Source organism: Phyllostomus hastatus, unplaced genomic scaffold, assembly GCF_019186645.2.
Source record: "Phyllostomus hastatus isolate PE091 unplaced genomic scaffold, TTU_PhHast_1.1 phas_contig_40, whole genome shotgun sequence".
Taxonomy (NCBI): domain Eukaryota; kingdom Metazoa; phylum Chordata; class Mammalia; order Chiroptera; family Phyllostomidae; genus Phyllostomus; species Phyllostomus hastatus.
The window spans coordinates 77485700-77500660 of record NW_025333872.1 but is presented as its reverse complement, the minus strand read 5'-3'; the positions used below and the strand labels follow the sequence as shown (position 1 = coordinate 77500660).

Genomic DNA, 14961 nt, shown 5'->3' with positions numbered 1-14961 from the left:
AGTCCTGGCTTAGCCGAATGGCTTTTATTGAAAATCAGTTGTTGAAATGGGAGGGAGGTGAGGAGGGCTGGGTGGGTGGGCTGGGATGGGAGTAAAAGATAGAAAATTATACTTGAACAATAATTAAAATTAAATTATTTAAAGAAAAAAGAAAATCAGTGGTTGGTATACGATTAGGTCTCTTTCTGGTCTCCAGTCTGATTTGATCTGGTTCTGTCTCTGCATCAGTAGCACACTCTCCTGATTCCTGTAGTTTTGCTGTATATCTTGAAAGCAGATAATACTGGCTCTCCAACTTTGTTCTTTCTTAAAGTTGGTTTAGCGATTTAAGGTCCTTTGTATGTCCACATGAATTTTAGAATAAGCTTGCCCATTTTTATAAGAAAGCCTGTTGGAATTTTGTTTGGGATTGCCTTGAATCTTCAGGTCAGTGTGGGGAGAATTGACATGTTAACAATATTCAATATTCTCACTCTTTAACATGACATGTTTCTCCATTTATTTCAGTCTTTAATTGCTCTCAGCACTGTTCTTTAGTTTTTAGTGTATAACTCTTGCAAATATCTGGCTAACTTATTCCTGCGTATTTCATGTGTAAATGGTATTGTTTTTCAATTTCAATTTGTAATAATTTGTTGCCAACTTAATAGAAATATTGCAAATAGTTGTATATTGACTGACTTTGTATCATGCCACCTTTCTGATCTCTTTTGTTAGTTTTACTAGCTCTTTGGAATTCAGCATATTTTCTATATATATGGTCATGGAAATAAAAAGCAGTTTAATTTCTTCCTTTAAATCTGGATGCCTTTTTTTTTTCCTTTGACTTACTGCACTGGCTAGGACCTCCAGAGCAGTGTTGAACAGGAATTATGAGAGTAGACATTTTTATCTTCTTCCCAGTCTTATGGAGAATGAGTAGGAAAGCATTCAGTCTTTTATTTTTTTCCATTAATTATGATATTGCTATAAGGTGTATTTTTAAATAAATGCCCTTTTCAGGTAGTTTCCTCCATTTTCTAGTTTGCTGAGAGTTGGTATCAGGAATGGATGTTGGATGTTTGTCAAATGCTTTTTCTGCATGTTAAGATAATTATATGATTTTTTAATGTTTTAATATGGTAAATTACATTGAAATATAAATGTTAAACCAAGCTTTTCATTCATAGGCTAAACCCCTTATCCTTTGTATAAATTGATTTTATTTTACTTGATTTGCTAAAATTTTATTTAAATTTTTGTTTGCATTTTTTTCATGAAGAACATAGGTCTATAGTTTTGTTTTGTTTTGTTATATTGTGGTCCAGTTTCAGTATCAGGGTAAACTGGCCACATGGAATGAGTTAGGAAGTATTCCCATCTTTTCAGTTTTCGGAGATTTTATGTAGATTTGGTGTTACCACTCCCTTTTGTAATTTCTATCCCTTTATTGATATTATCTGGTGAGACACTTTTCCCATACTTTCCTGTGATACATATATTCTATCCAAAAGAAATACATACATATTTCTTTTGCTGTTTTTGTGATTTCTTTAGGGTTTATGATACAAATCCTTATCACACAGTATGTCTTGAGGAGCTTTAGAATAGTCTACTTCCATTTCTTCTCTCCTGACCCTCATGCTTCTATAGTCGTAGATTTTCTTTTTATATATGTTATGATAAGCCCCTCACTGCATGGTTATTATTTTTGCTTATACTGCCATCTTTTGAAGACATGGAAAATATCGAAGTCGTACATACTTGCCCGTTTTGTTACGATTCCAATGGTTTCATTCCTTTATATAGATTCATATTTCCTTTGATCCTTTCCCTTCTGCCTGAAAAACTCCCTTTAACATTATTTGTAATGTTGGCTAGCTAAGAACGAATACCTTACTTTTTTGCGTATCTGAAAAGGTCCATTTCACCTTTGTTTTTGAATGCAATTTTCATCTGGGATGCAGTTCTGTGTTAAAAGATTTGCTGTTTGCCTGTTTGTTTGTTTGTTTGTTTGTTTGTTTGTTTGTTTTCTGGTACTGGAATGATGATGTTCTGCTCTCTTCTCACTTGTATTTTTTCCCAAGAAGTAATATGTTCCACTGTGCATAACATGTTTTCTCCCAGTTTGGCTACTTTGAAGATTTCTTTTTGTCACCACCCTGGCCGATGTGGCTCAGTTGGTTGAGTGTCTTCCCACAAAGCGGAAAGTCCGGGTGGATTCCCGGTCAGGGCACAGTCTGCCTGGGTTGCAAGTTCAGTCCCAGTCGGGGCGCCTACAGGAGGCAACCAGTCAATGTTTCTCACATTGATGTTTCTTTCTTCTTTCTTCCTCCCTTCCCCTCTCTCTAAAATCAAAAATAAATTTTGAAAAAGTTTTTTTCAGATTTTTCTTTACCATTAGTTTTGGGTAATTAAATTATGATGTGCTTCATTGTGATTTTATTTGTGGTTCTGGTACTAGGGGTTAGTTGATCTTGGATCTGTAGGTTTATAGTTTTCATCAAATTTGGAACATTTTGGGCCACTTTTTCTTCTGCCTTTTTTTTTCCTGTACCCAATTGTTTCTCTGCTCTTCTTTGAAGATTCCAATCACATGTATGTTAAGCCATATGAAGATGTCCTACAGCTCACTGAAGCTTGGTTTATTTTTTCAATTCTGTCTGTATGTTTCATCTTGGATAGTTTCATTGCTTTATCTTCCAAGTTTTCTAATTTTTTCTTTGCAATGTCCAATCTGCCTTTAATCCCATCCAGAATATTTTTCATCTCAGACATTTTAATTTTCATCTCCAAAAACTCAGTTTACATCTTCTAAAAATCTTCCATGTGTCCATGTGTCTTCTTTACCTTTAGAGCAGATACAGCTGTTGTAAAGTCTTTAAAATACAGATACAGCTGTTGTAAAGTCTTCATCTGATAATTCTGACACCTGTGGCATTCTGGGTTGGTTTCATTTTTTTTTTTTGTCCTTGTTATAGGTTGTATTTCCCCCTCTCCCCCTTTTTTTAACCTCTCTTCTGGTCAATTTTTATTGGATGCCACACTGAAACTTTTATTTTAGGCTGCTAGATATTTTTGTATTCCCATAAACATTCTTAAGCTCTGTTCTGGAATGTCATTAAACTACTGGAAAACTGTGATACATTTTCAGGTCTTGCTGTTAAGGCTTGTTAGGTGGGACTGGACCCATGTTTAGTCTAGGGCTGCTTATTCTTACCACTGACACAAGTGGCTGCTACCCAATGCCCTCTGAGTTGTGAGGTTTTCCAACCTGGTGATGGGAGCGGGCACTGTTGCTGAATTTCCTCAGATGCAAGCGCTCATCAGTGCTCTGCCAAATACTCGAAGGGAATGCTTTGCAGATGTTCAGGTTCTCTCACTATGAGGCTGCCTCCTCTCCGGCATTCCGTGAACCCTGCCCCCTTTGGTTTTCCCAGGCCCTCAGCTCTTCTCGGGCTGTCCCCAGGTTCCACACAGGTCTCAGGCCATGGCCCCGGCACGCTGAAGGCAGCACGCTGGGCCATCATAGGGCTTATCTCCTTTATTTTCCGTATCTTGGGGAACTATTCTTTGTGGCCTCTGATTTAGTATCTTGAAAACTGTTGGTTTGTATATTTTGTCCAGTCTTTTTGGTTGGTTTAGATGTGAAGGTACATCTGGTTCCAGTTACTCCATCTTGGCTGCAAGCAAAGCCCAGATGTTTTATGTATTTCCAAGGTATCTTTCCTGGGATCCTTGGTTGGGTCCACTGTGCCTGTGTGTAATTTTATTAGTTGTCCAAATATAAAAGTATTCTACATAAATGCAGGTTTTTTACTTCTCTTAGAAATCATGCACAGCTCTGCCTTCTTCTGTGGCACCCGTCGGCTGAGGCCAAGCCTGTGGACCGCCTCCTGCAGATGGGTCAGCCCCTCTGCAATTTGCCACAGTGCTGCTGTGTTACCTGTAGCTTCCCTCACTCACCTGGTCACTGTGGCCTTACCTGGTCACTGTGGCCTACACAGACACTTGAGTTTTACTTTAATACCACAGCATCCTGTCTGGTGTGGCTCAGTGGATTGAGCGTGGGCCTGCAAACCTAAACTCTGGTTCGATTCCAGGTCAGGGCACATGCCTGGGTTGTGGGCCAGGTCCCCAGTAGGGGGCACATGAGAGGTAACCACACATTGATGTTTCTCTCCCTCTGTTTCTCCTTCCCTTACTCTCCCTCTAAAAACAAATAAATAAAATTTTTTTAAAATTCTCATTTAATGCCACAGCATAGGTTCCCTAGAGATAGGTGAAAAGGGTGGACCTCAGATTGATTAATATTGTAAATTACTAGTTCTTTTTTCAGAACACTAACCTAGTTTCATATTCATTTTCAACCTTTCCTTTCTCACTCATCATTCTACTTCTTTCTTAATTATGCTTTATTTATTCTTTCATCTTTGTAATTTCTGACCTTTTGTTTCTCAGTCATCAGACTTCATGTTACTTAGACATCTCTGTATTTTTCTTCTTGAACTGCCATAACAGTACCAGAGTCTGGGTGGCTTAAACATCAGCAGGTTATCTTTTCACAGTTCTAGGGGACTGTGAGTTCAAGATCAAGGTTCCAGCAGGGCCACCTTCTTGCTGTGTCCTCACATGGCCTTTCCCTGGTGCGTGTGTGAAGAGAAAGACTTCTGGTCTCTCTTCCCCTTATAAGGACACCAGTCCTACAGATTAGAGGCCCACCCTTACCACCTCATTTAAACTTAATTGCCTCCTTGAAGGCCCTATTTCTAAATATAGTCCTTTTGGTTAAGGCTTCAACTTGTCTGTTGTAAGAGAGCACATTCAGTTCATAGCACTCTCTATTCATTCTGCTTATTACTTGACTATGAAATTTTTTCATCTTTTTTTTTTTGTTTTGTTTTGTTTTGATATCTCCCACCATTCCTGGACCTCCTAGAAAGGAGGTGGGACTGTCTTCCACTTTTTGATTTTTTTCCCTTATTTTTTAAAGATTTTATTTATTTATTTTTAGAGAGATGGGAAGGGAGGGAGAAAGAGAGGGAGAGAAATATCAGTGTGTGGTTGCCTCTCACATGGCCCCTACTGGGAACCTGGCTTGCAACCCAGGCATGTGCCCTGACTGGGAATAGAACCAGTGACCCTGTGGTTCACAGACCGGCACTCAGTCCACCGAGCCACACCAGCTCGGGCTGACTTTTTTCCCTTTTTACATTGTTTTGTATTTTCTTTCTTCTAACATACTTTGTACTGGTACAGAATCATCCACTAATATTTGTTTTGTATTTTACTATTACTACTGAACCATTTGAACAGCTGCATTCCCATTCCACAGATTAGAATGTCACAACTTTCTTATGCATGAACTTCTTCATTCATTTCTTTGTCATTAAGGAGCATCCCGTACTTTCACATACACACACACACGGGCACACATATTTTTCCATCTAATCTGATTAAAGCTTTCTGAAAGATGTCCCAGACATCTTTCTGAGAGTAGTAAAATTTGTGTTATTCTTCTTCCTTCATCGTGGTTAAGGGGGAGCCCCACCAGCTAAAGTTTTATGCCTTTGCATTATTTTGAGCGACTCCCTGTCTCTCACCCCCATGTCTGATCACTCATGTACTCTCTCAAGTGTTTTCCCCTCCGCTTCTCACACTTCTCCCCCCTTTGCACTCCCACTGCCACTTTCTGAGACCAGAGCCTGGTCTGAGCTGTTGCAGCAGCTCTCTTACTGGCCCTTTGCTTCTGATCTCTCCCTCCTGTAGTTCTCCAGTGGGCAAAGCACAGAGCCATGAGGACCGAGGACATGTGGCGGACACGCAGGTGAACCAGAACGAGCAAACGGGCCGAAAAGTCACCCTCATAGAGGTAAGAAGACAAGTGGGAGAACGTTGTGTCACAGAGTCAGTAGGAGGTGATTTCGGAAAGGCGTGGTCAACGATGACACATGCTAAAGGGAGAAGTTAAGTCGGGGCTGAAAAGTGCCCTCGCAGCCCCGGAGACTGAGAGAGGGCGGTTCAGTGGAGCCCTGGAGGCAGGATTCGGGTTCTCCTGCCCAGAGGGAAAAGGCCGTCAGAATGGGCTGCTTCTCCGAGAGGCCGCCTTCGAAGGAAAGAAAAGGCTGGGCAGTAACCAGTGGGAAACAGGATGTAGAGAAGATCTTGATGCAGAGGGGATTGACAAGAATATTTACAAACTGAGGGGCAATGGTTCCTCGAGGGGAGCCATCGAAGGTATATGAGAAGAGGGAAATCCCAGGGGACCTAAGGAAATGCCTAGGACTAGACTGTGAAACGAGAAGGGGGGCCCCTTGCCGCTCCCACAGGCAAGCAGGAGAGAAATGTGTTTGTGCGGCGCGTTCCCGCATGGGGGTGCAGCATGCGGAAGGCCCCTCAGAAGACTTCCGTGTTCCTGTTCGGGACACGGACCCTTGTCTGCTGGGGCGTAGGATGGTGCCGCGCTGGCGTGTCTGCTTTTATGAAATTTGCACTTTCTGGGAACTAGATTCAAAATTTTCATCAGTATTTTCAGATTTTAGTTGTAAAAATGTAAAATCTAATTGTACAGAGGGCATATAGATGAACAGTTACTTAATTGTGGGTTAAGTAATGATTTTCTATCTTTAATCTTGGCACCAGAATTAGAAAATATTTTGAAACAGATTTTTAGATTCAAATAATAGAAATTTTAAAATGATGTGCAGACATATCTCAGAGACAGGGTAGATTTGGTTCCAGACCTCTGCAATAAAGCAAATATTGCAGTAAAGCAAGTCACATGAATGTTTTGGTTTCTAATGCATATATAAGTTTTGCTTACACTGTACTGTAGTCTGTTAAGTGTACAATAGCATTATAACTATGGTACACTTAATTTAAAAACACATGATTGCTAAAAAAAACATGCTGGCCATCATCTGAGCCTGTTGATGGAATGGAGCCCTAGACTCACTCAGTGGAGTGAGGCCGTGAACCTGGTTCGGTAGTGAAGCACAGTGCAGTGAGGTCTGCCTGTCTCTCAGACAGAAGAACCACCATAAGCAAAATCTAAAAACCCACAGTAGCCTAAGACAGGAAGAACTTCATAACTATATGACAGATAAAGGATTAGTGTAATACCCTTAACATATAAAAAGTTCTAAAAAATAGCAAGGAAAAGGAATAGAAAACCAATAGAAAAACTGGCAAAGAGTGTGAACAAGGCATTCTTTTTTGTTTTTATTTATTTATCTTTGCAAAGAGGAAAACGGAGGGAGAAAGAAGGGGAGAAAAAAATTGATGTGCAAGAGATATATCAATTGGTTGTCTCTTGTGTACCCCCAACTGGGGACCTGGCTCAAAACCTAAGCATGTGCCCTGACTGGGAATCGAACTGGAGACCTTTCTATTCGCAGGCTGGCACTCAATCCACTGAGCCATACAGGCCAGGGTACACAAGACATTCTTAAAGAAATTATATATACACACACATATGCATACCCTGGCTAGTGTGGCTCTATGGATTGAGTGCCAGCCTGTGAACTAAAGGGTCTCCAGTTTGATTCCCAGTCAGGGCACATGTCTGGAGTTGGGGGCCAGGTCCCCAGGAAGGGACACATGAGAAGCAACCACACGTTGGTGTTTCTCTCCCTCTCTTTCTCCCTCCCTTCCCCTCTTTTTAAAAATAAATAAATTCTTTTTTTAAAACAGGAAGAAATTATGTGTGTTTGTGTGTATGTATGTATGTGTGTATGTGGCGGTGAAAATAGGAAACATATCCCCTGTCCAGTGATTGCATTAAGAGGAATTAAAACAAATACCTTCTCCTTCACAAAATGGCAACAAGTTTCAAAGTTAAAGTACCAGAGCTGATACTCTGATAGCAGTAGTATTCGACTGATCCATTCTTTGTGGAGGGTGGTTTGTTGTTGTTGTTTTGTTTTTTTAATTTTCAAACCCACTCCTGTCCTTTGACCAGACAGTTGGGCTTCCAGGACTGTAATGGAGGAGACCAGCCCAGGGCACGTGCAGGGATTCCGTTAAAAGGGCGCCCCTGCAGGCAGTGTTTCACAAGGACAAGGAGCCTGGCCCGGGCCGGGCAGCCGATTAATGATGAACACCAAGACCTCTCAGCTCCTAGCATTTTTTATTATTATTATTACACCTGGAGCTTTCATTTTAGTGTATTTTCTCATTTTTCTACTCAGCCTATTAGATAGGTACTACTTTATCATTTCTTTTTTAAATGAAAGTAACTTCAGAAAGTTTCCACAGCCTATTCTTTCTACATGTAGAGGAATCACAGTCTCAGAGTCACGGCTAAAAAGTGCCCAAACTAGGACTTGATCTTCTGGCTCCAAGTTCAGGGTTGTTTCTGTTACACAACACTTTGTCTGTTAACTCCGATGAGATACATACGCGTAGATGGCAAGTGCGTGTAGGCAGGGACTAGACCTGCTGGTGGGCGGCCCTCGGCCTGGGGACTTGCCACATACTAAACCTTTGGGGAACATTTACTGGATTGAATTTCTTGTGGGGAAGAGCCCAGTATTTTTATGAATCTTCTTTTTTACATATAACATGCCCACAAACACTAATGTGATTTCATATTCATTTTCAAAATCTTGCTGTGCAGGTTTTTCTTTTTGTTTTCATGCGATTTAGAACCTTTAAAAAGGCCCTTTGTTACCCTCGTCCTCCGTTAGCTCCCCGGGACACCTTAGGAGGAGATGCCTCGGAGGAAGACTGGATTTGGACTCACGCTTGTGTCTTTGGTTAGGTGACAGCTCTTCCCTCTTGCAGCAAATCTGTTTCTCAGCTTTGCAGCCGCGATGTTGTCACCATTCATCCTGACAGTGGGCCACTCCTTTTCCCTGGTTGGCAGAGGTGTACCCTGGCCATCTCTTCTCCTTCTCCTGGAATTCAGTCCCCCGTCTCCCTTTCGTGGGCAGCCTTTGTCATTCTCTTCCAGCCTTCCATCCTCCCCTTAGCCTGCTTTGTTTCCCTTAGAGATGTTATCTTTACTGCCTCCTTCAGCTTTCTCTCATTAGATTTCTGGTGGGTTCCCTCTCCAGGGGGTCCTCCTGGCTTCTCTGTTTCCTGACCTCACAGTGCGGTCTCCACCTGATTCATTTAACCGGCCCTGCATCTTCTGCATGTGTGGGATTCCTTCGCTCACGTCTTGCTGTCCCCCATTCTTTCCCTTTTCTGTTTTCCTTCTTCAAGCGTGGCCTTCCACAGTCCTAAACTTCCTCTCTCCTCTGTTGTGCCTTATTAGTCCCCTGAGAGCCTCTTCACCATCTTCTCTCTCCCTTGCACATGTTTGTAAGACTCTGGGTGACTTGTGCCCAGCATCCATTTGAGCCTTTACTACTCCCCTACTTCCATCAGACCCTAATTTGCTGCAAGTTTTATGTACTTGACCTGTACCCACACAGGGACAAAAATGATGCTGGGGTTTTGTTTTGTTTTGTTTTGGCTCCTGTGAGATTGTCCCTTGGCACACTATACTTGTACCATTTTCTACTCCAGTTTCTTTTGTGAGCTTCATTTAAAATATTTTGGGGGCTTCTCTGTGTCACACCAACTTCTCTGTGATTAATTAGTTGTTGAACAAATTTAAAGTCAGGAAGCACCGATTACCAAAGGACTTTTTCCCCCTCATGTGTAAATGTTTTTCATGTGAAAAGACTGCAATCATCTTAGGATGGGGCCTGTCCCCAGACACAGATGTTCCCTAACCCTTCTGGGCCACCAAGGAAGGCCCTTGGGAAATAGCTAGCCTGCGCCTCCCCTGGGAGTGACCAGTGGAGTGGACCACCACCTTCACCAGGATGCCAGCGTTCTTGGGCTGCAGTCTGTTTTTGAAGAGCAACCAAGTATTAAGCCTCTCTGTTTAGGGAAAAGACGTTTTTGTGTTAAGTCCAGTTACTTTTATTCGTGGCTAGTATATGAGTAATTGTATGAAAAATCTCAGGTTCAACCCCACTAGCTTATCGCCCTCAGTTGCAGTTTGCTGACTTCGTGGGCTCTAGAGAGGCAGCTCGTTTTTTCAGCTGTGGTTTTCATTAATGGTGTAATTTTTTTTATCTCAGAGCTGCACCTAGATGCATAGTTAACCATCACCGTCTTTGTCTATCAAAAATGACACACAACATTTTTTTGGATTTATTTGAAAAAAAATATGTAATAGTTTACCCACTTGTAAAACTAGACATGGCCATAGACTAAATGAAAGAATTGCTGCCTAATAAAATAAATGGTCTACAGGTTTCCCGGTCACTAACTCTGAAGCATGATCCATGATGATTCTCTTTCCCAGTGAATGAAGGATTTTATAAACTCTGATTGCCTGCTCTTAATTTCTGGGAGGCATCCAGTGCTTGGAGTACTTAGTGTCTGTATTTGAGAGGTGGCTGTTTGTTTGTTTGTTTGTTTGTTTTCTTTATTTTTTTGCTTATAGTTAACTTGCCAGTGCTAGTGCAGGCTTTAAGCAACTCCTGATGGTACTAAAAGATGTTAACAGTATTTTCACAAGGCACACGAGAGGATGAGTATTATAACTAACGTTTTGGTGGTTGTGTGTGTGTGTGTGCATTGCACAGTGTGTTTTATTACCTGTGCCAGTATGCCTGATCATGCCAAGATTTGACTGTGGCCAAAAGACATTGAGTTCATTTAGTAAATTTTGTGTATTTTTCTCCTAGTAAAGAGTTGAAGAAGAATGAAAAGACAAAGAACCAAATACATAGAAGTGAAGTGACAAATTAAATCAAATGGAATTTCTCTTCAGAGTTCAGAATTTTCAGAAACTAAGGAAGGAAGGAAGAATCCACTGTTCTCGTCCATATGATGGAATCTAGAAAAATCAGAAGCAAGGAGGTATGCTTAGAAAAATAAATGTGGCCTTTTGAGCTTAATTGTTATAAACCATTGTGATTGTTACTGATCAAAGTATTGGTACTTGTACTTATTAGTAATTATATTAAAATTATGTTACTGTTGTTCAAAACCAATAAACACCATAATTGCTAGTCAGCAAATGTGAAAAAAAGTGTTTGTGTTGTTAGTCTCTTCATTAGGTAATTATCTAATACTATGTCCGCAATGTGGGAACAGATGTGGTGTTATATTCAAAATATGAAGTATCTGCTTCTGAAATGTAATTTTATTTAAAATATAAGCAGTTTCAAAATATTGTATATTCAAAATGGTTTCAAGTAAGAAAGGCATAAGGAGGGAACAAATTTGTTTTGAATGGACCATATGTATATAACTTGATACAGATGAACTAAAATGTCTTTTGGCTAGACTGGCAACAGCATTCCAAATTTCTTTACTTAAAAAAAGCATTTCGTATTTAAGCATATAAGTATTTCTAGATATAACAATGTTTAATATTTATTTTAGTCTTAATGTTTGTTTTAAATGGTTACATTGCATTATTTATTTTTTCAATTCCAGAATAATGCCTGTCATTACTATGTGACTATATATTTTGGAGTGTAATGTTATAACAGAGAAGTTTATTTCATTTTTCTTGACTTCTTATTTCTCAACTATGTGAGTATAAGTCTGTCAATGAAATATTTAACCCCAAAAGGTCAAAACTAATGTAAAATTAGAAAACTTATTTACCAAATGAGACAATTGATTCCATTAAAATAAGAAGTGAGAAAAACAGTGCTGGGCACTGAGGTGTGAACCCCGTCCAGATGTACGCCCGATGCGAAGTATCTTCTAGTAAAAACACATTTGGCTCTTATCCCTACACATGGTGCAGCGGCATGAAAACTGGTAAACAGGCCCCTGCTGTGTGGAACTAAAGGGAGGGGGCATTTTTGAAAGTGGTGAGTGGTGGTGATGAGTGCAGAAGCCGTCGGGGACAGCACAAAAGTCTGTTGCGACAGTAGCGAGTTCTCATTGTTCTGGATGCTTCTGTCCGCCCTTCAAGTACAGCTGGGTGCAGCCAGCTTGAGCCACCCTTGTACAAGCGTGTGTTTTCTGTCTCGTGACTGCCTTGGATAATTAAATAAAAACGTGCGGCTCATAATTTTGATTTGTGCATTGATTCTCTTATTTTGGTTTTGATCACAAAGAATTTCAACACATTGCAGAAAATTTTAAATCGTGACAAGTGAAAGAGTATGTTAGGAGAGCTAAACATAAGCTGAGATCTCAATGTTCATATGAAAAATAAAGAGTTATTTTTATATTGCAACTCCTGAAGAAGAAAATAACCACTGAGGCAAACAGCAGGAAAAGTCGGTTCCACTCAAAGCCCAGTCACTTTTGTCATTGACAAAGAAAGACTGGGTTACATTCCCAACTAAATTAATAAAACAACTCACACCACATTCTCTGAGATGGGATCGGATGGGGGAGATCGTAAAACTGCCCCACAGGTGATAGTTCCAAATTATAATCAAGCAGAAGAAGCAGACAGAAGAGTCTGTTTGAAGATTTATGATAACCATACATTTTCTTAGTAAAAAAAGTTTTTTTGTTTTATCTTCACTCTGAAATTACTGAATTTTATCTTCTGACTTCATTTTGACTTCTTTTTATTTTCCAAACAAGTAACAGTTTGACACTCTTTCTAGATCTAAGAAATGTTTTAAACCATTCTTAGAAATTTATTTCCCAATTATTGATTATACTCTAGCTGGATGATTAAAGATTCTTCAGTATCAAAACTGTCAACGAATAAGATTTGCAAAGCTAGAATAAAGAGCAAGCTTTTAAAAGATTTAAAGCATGAAATATTTTATACCATAAATTCAATGTTATATCTAAAATGCTAACACTTGGTGCTTTTGAAATCTTGTGTAAGGTTTGTTTTCATAAATGCAAATCCTTGACCTTAATTTTATTTTTAAGCTATAGACATTTTCTCCTTAAGAAGTTCAGCAAGATTATATCTGGGAAATAACTTATGGTTTTATAGCTTTATATGGCAAGTCACTTTAGTCGTTCATTTAACTCAAGTATTTTTAAGAGGGTTAGAAGATTCTATAAACTATAACAAAAATTTTTGAACTCACATTTTAATAAATATTTAAATGATTTCTATCTGAGGGCTATATCTGTTAAGTAAATTATGGGAACATTTTTCAACAATCCAACTTTTTAAAACTATATATATTTGTTGATTTCTACGTCACTAAACTTCACTACAGAAAATACTCCCCAGGTCTTCAGTTTAGGTGCGTGACCTCGTTGACTCTTCACAGCAAACCCACCAGGTAGATAAAATCTTTTCTGCACTGCAAATAAGGAAACCAAGACTTCGAAAGCTGAGGAACTTGTCCAAGTGCACTTGGCCGGTAAACAGCAGTGTTAGCTGTGAACGGAGGCTTGCCAGACTCGTCCACTGGGAGGTCTGCGAAGTGCTGGGTCTCAGTTGCCGTGTCGGGTAAGCCAGCAAGTGACTATAGTCAGATAGATACTCCAGCACACGTGAGAGTAACTACCTGCAACCACATCCAGCTACTAGAAACGTCTAATGTGTCTTTAGTGCAAGAGTGACCTAAATAAAATGACATACATCTGGGTAAAAAAAAATTAACTGATAATTTGTTTATCCATAATTATTTTGATAAATCTTTACTCCATACTGTAATTCTTACATTTTCTTAAGAAACAGAGTCTGTGGAATCAAACTAATACATAGATAGTAGCGCATTATTCAAGAAGCAGCCTCGGTGCCATTCCAGTCATATAAGAGATAATAAAAACATCAAGACTCATGTCGATCAAAAGTCTCTGTTGACTGGCAAACTCAGTCTATGGGTGGACCCAATTATCTGCAGGAGAATTGGATGTCAGCATCATTTAGGGTTAACAATGGACCAAATAGGCAAAAGCAGGCAGCTAGACCCGGAAAGCAAACTTGGTAATGAGGCACTTCATTCATCATATACTTCTGCTCTAATTATTAAAGTGAATAGGAAATACTTTAAGTTAAGGCAGAAACTAAATAGTATAAAACATTTGTTTTATAAACACAAAGAATGCTTTTTTTCTAATGATCCTCTTCAAGTCTACATCAAGCATATGTTAGGAGCACCCAGTTTTCTGAAATTGTTCTTCTAACACCTCAGATTCATTCTGATTATGGATGAGTTATTTTTATTTTCTCAAAAAGTTAGGGTAGATAATGCTAAGAATCTACAATTTTAATTTCTACTCTCAATCTAAAAAAGTCCGTAACCATACATGTTCCATGTCTAATACTGTGTCAGAATTGTCCAACTCTACCTGCTTGTGTCATTTCTAAAAGTACTGAATAATCTGATTTTTACTTAATCTACTGTACTTCATTTCTTAAATTATCACTTGATCTTTTCAAGAATTGTGAAAGAATATGGTAGCGGAAAAAGTAGGAATGGTTTGTTCTACAACATTTATCTAAGTAAACTTACATATTGTAGTCATTAAAAGTTGCTTGGAATGGAGATGATTTGCTTAACGAAGATAAGAAAGAAAAAAAACGTAGTCCAAAAAGAGAAAAAAGCAAGAAGGTGAGGAAAATAATCTTGTTGCCAGAGCAAAAATGAACAACCGAAGCTTGCGAAAACCAGTCATGAGACCAAAGGAAGAAGTTTCCCTGGAGAAAAGTGTGGTAGCTTCAGTTCGTTTTTTCAGTGTTTTCAACTGAAAATCAGTAGCAGTTTCTTTTCTATTTGTTCACGAGACCATTTGATATAAATGTTCCATATAACTTTTCTCTGAGCTACAGTTCTTCAATGTAAAGTAAAAGGAAGAAGGCACAGCAATGTTTTAACGATCTGTGCTTGTTACACAGAAATTCATGTTCAGAAGTATCTGCATATGCTACTTTTAGCAACTAAATATTTCTATCGTGGTAAAAAAATGTCAGTAAAATCTATATGCTTTAAGAACATCAAATTCTTATTATACTTATCATGTGTGCAGGCAGAGTACATAATAAACTAGTCTATAGCAGCTGTAAATTTCTGAGGATTTATCTAACCACAA

The 14961-nt window shown here is 39.2% G+C and overlaps 1 protein-coding gene across 1 annotated transcript in view; it reads left to right on the top strand.

Moving 5' to 3' along the window:
- The window catches only part of AHI1 (Abelson helper integration site 1), a 188783-nt gene extending 176766 nt beyond the window's left edge, over window positions 1-12017 (top strand). Inside the window, exons 24-25 of the mRNA XM_045843567.1 lie at window positions 5749-5851; window positions 10668-12017. Of these exons, the coding sequence (XP_045699523.1) occupies window positions 5749-5851; window positions 10668-10670 (106 nt within the window). The 3' untranslated portion in view covers window positions 10671-12017. The remainder of the gene's footprint in view (window positions 1-5748; window positions 5852-10667) is intronic.
- Window positions 12018-14961: the final 2944 nt, after the last annotated feature.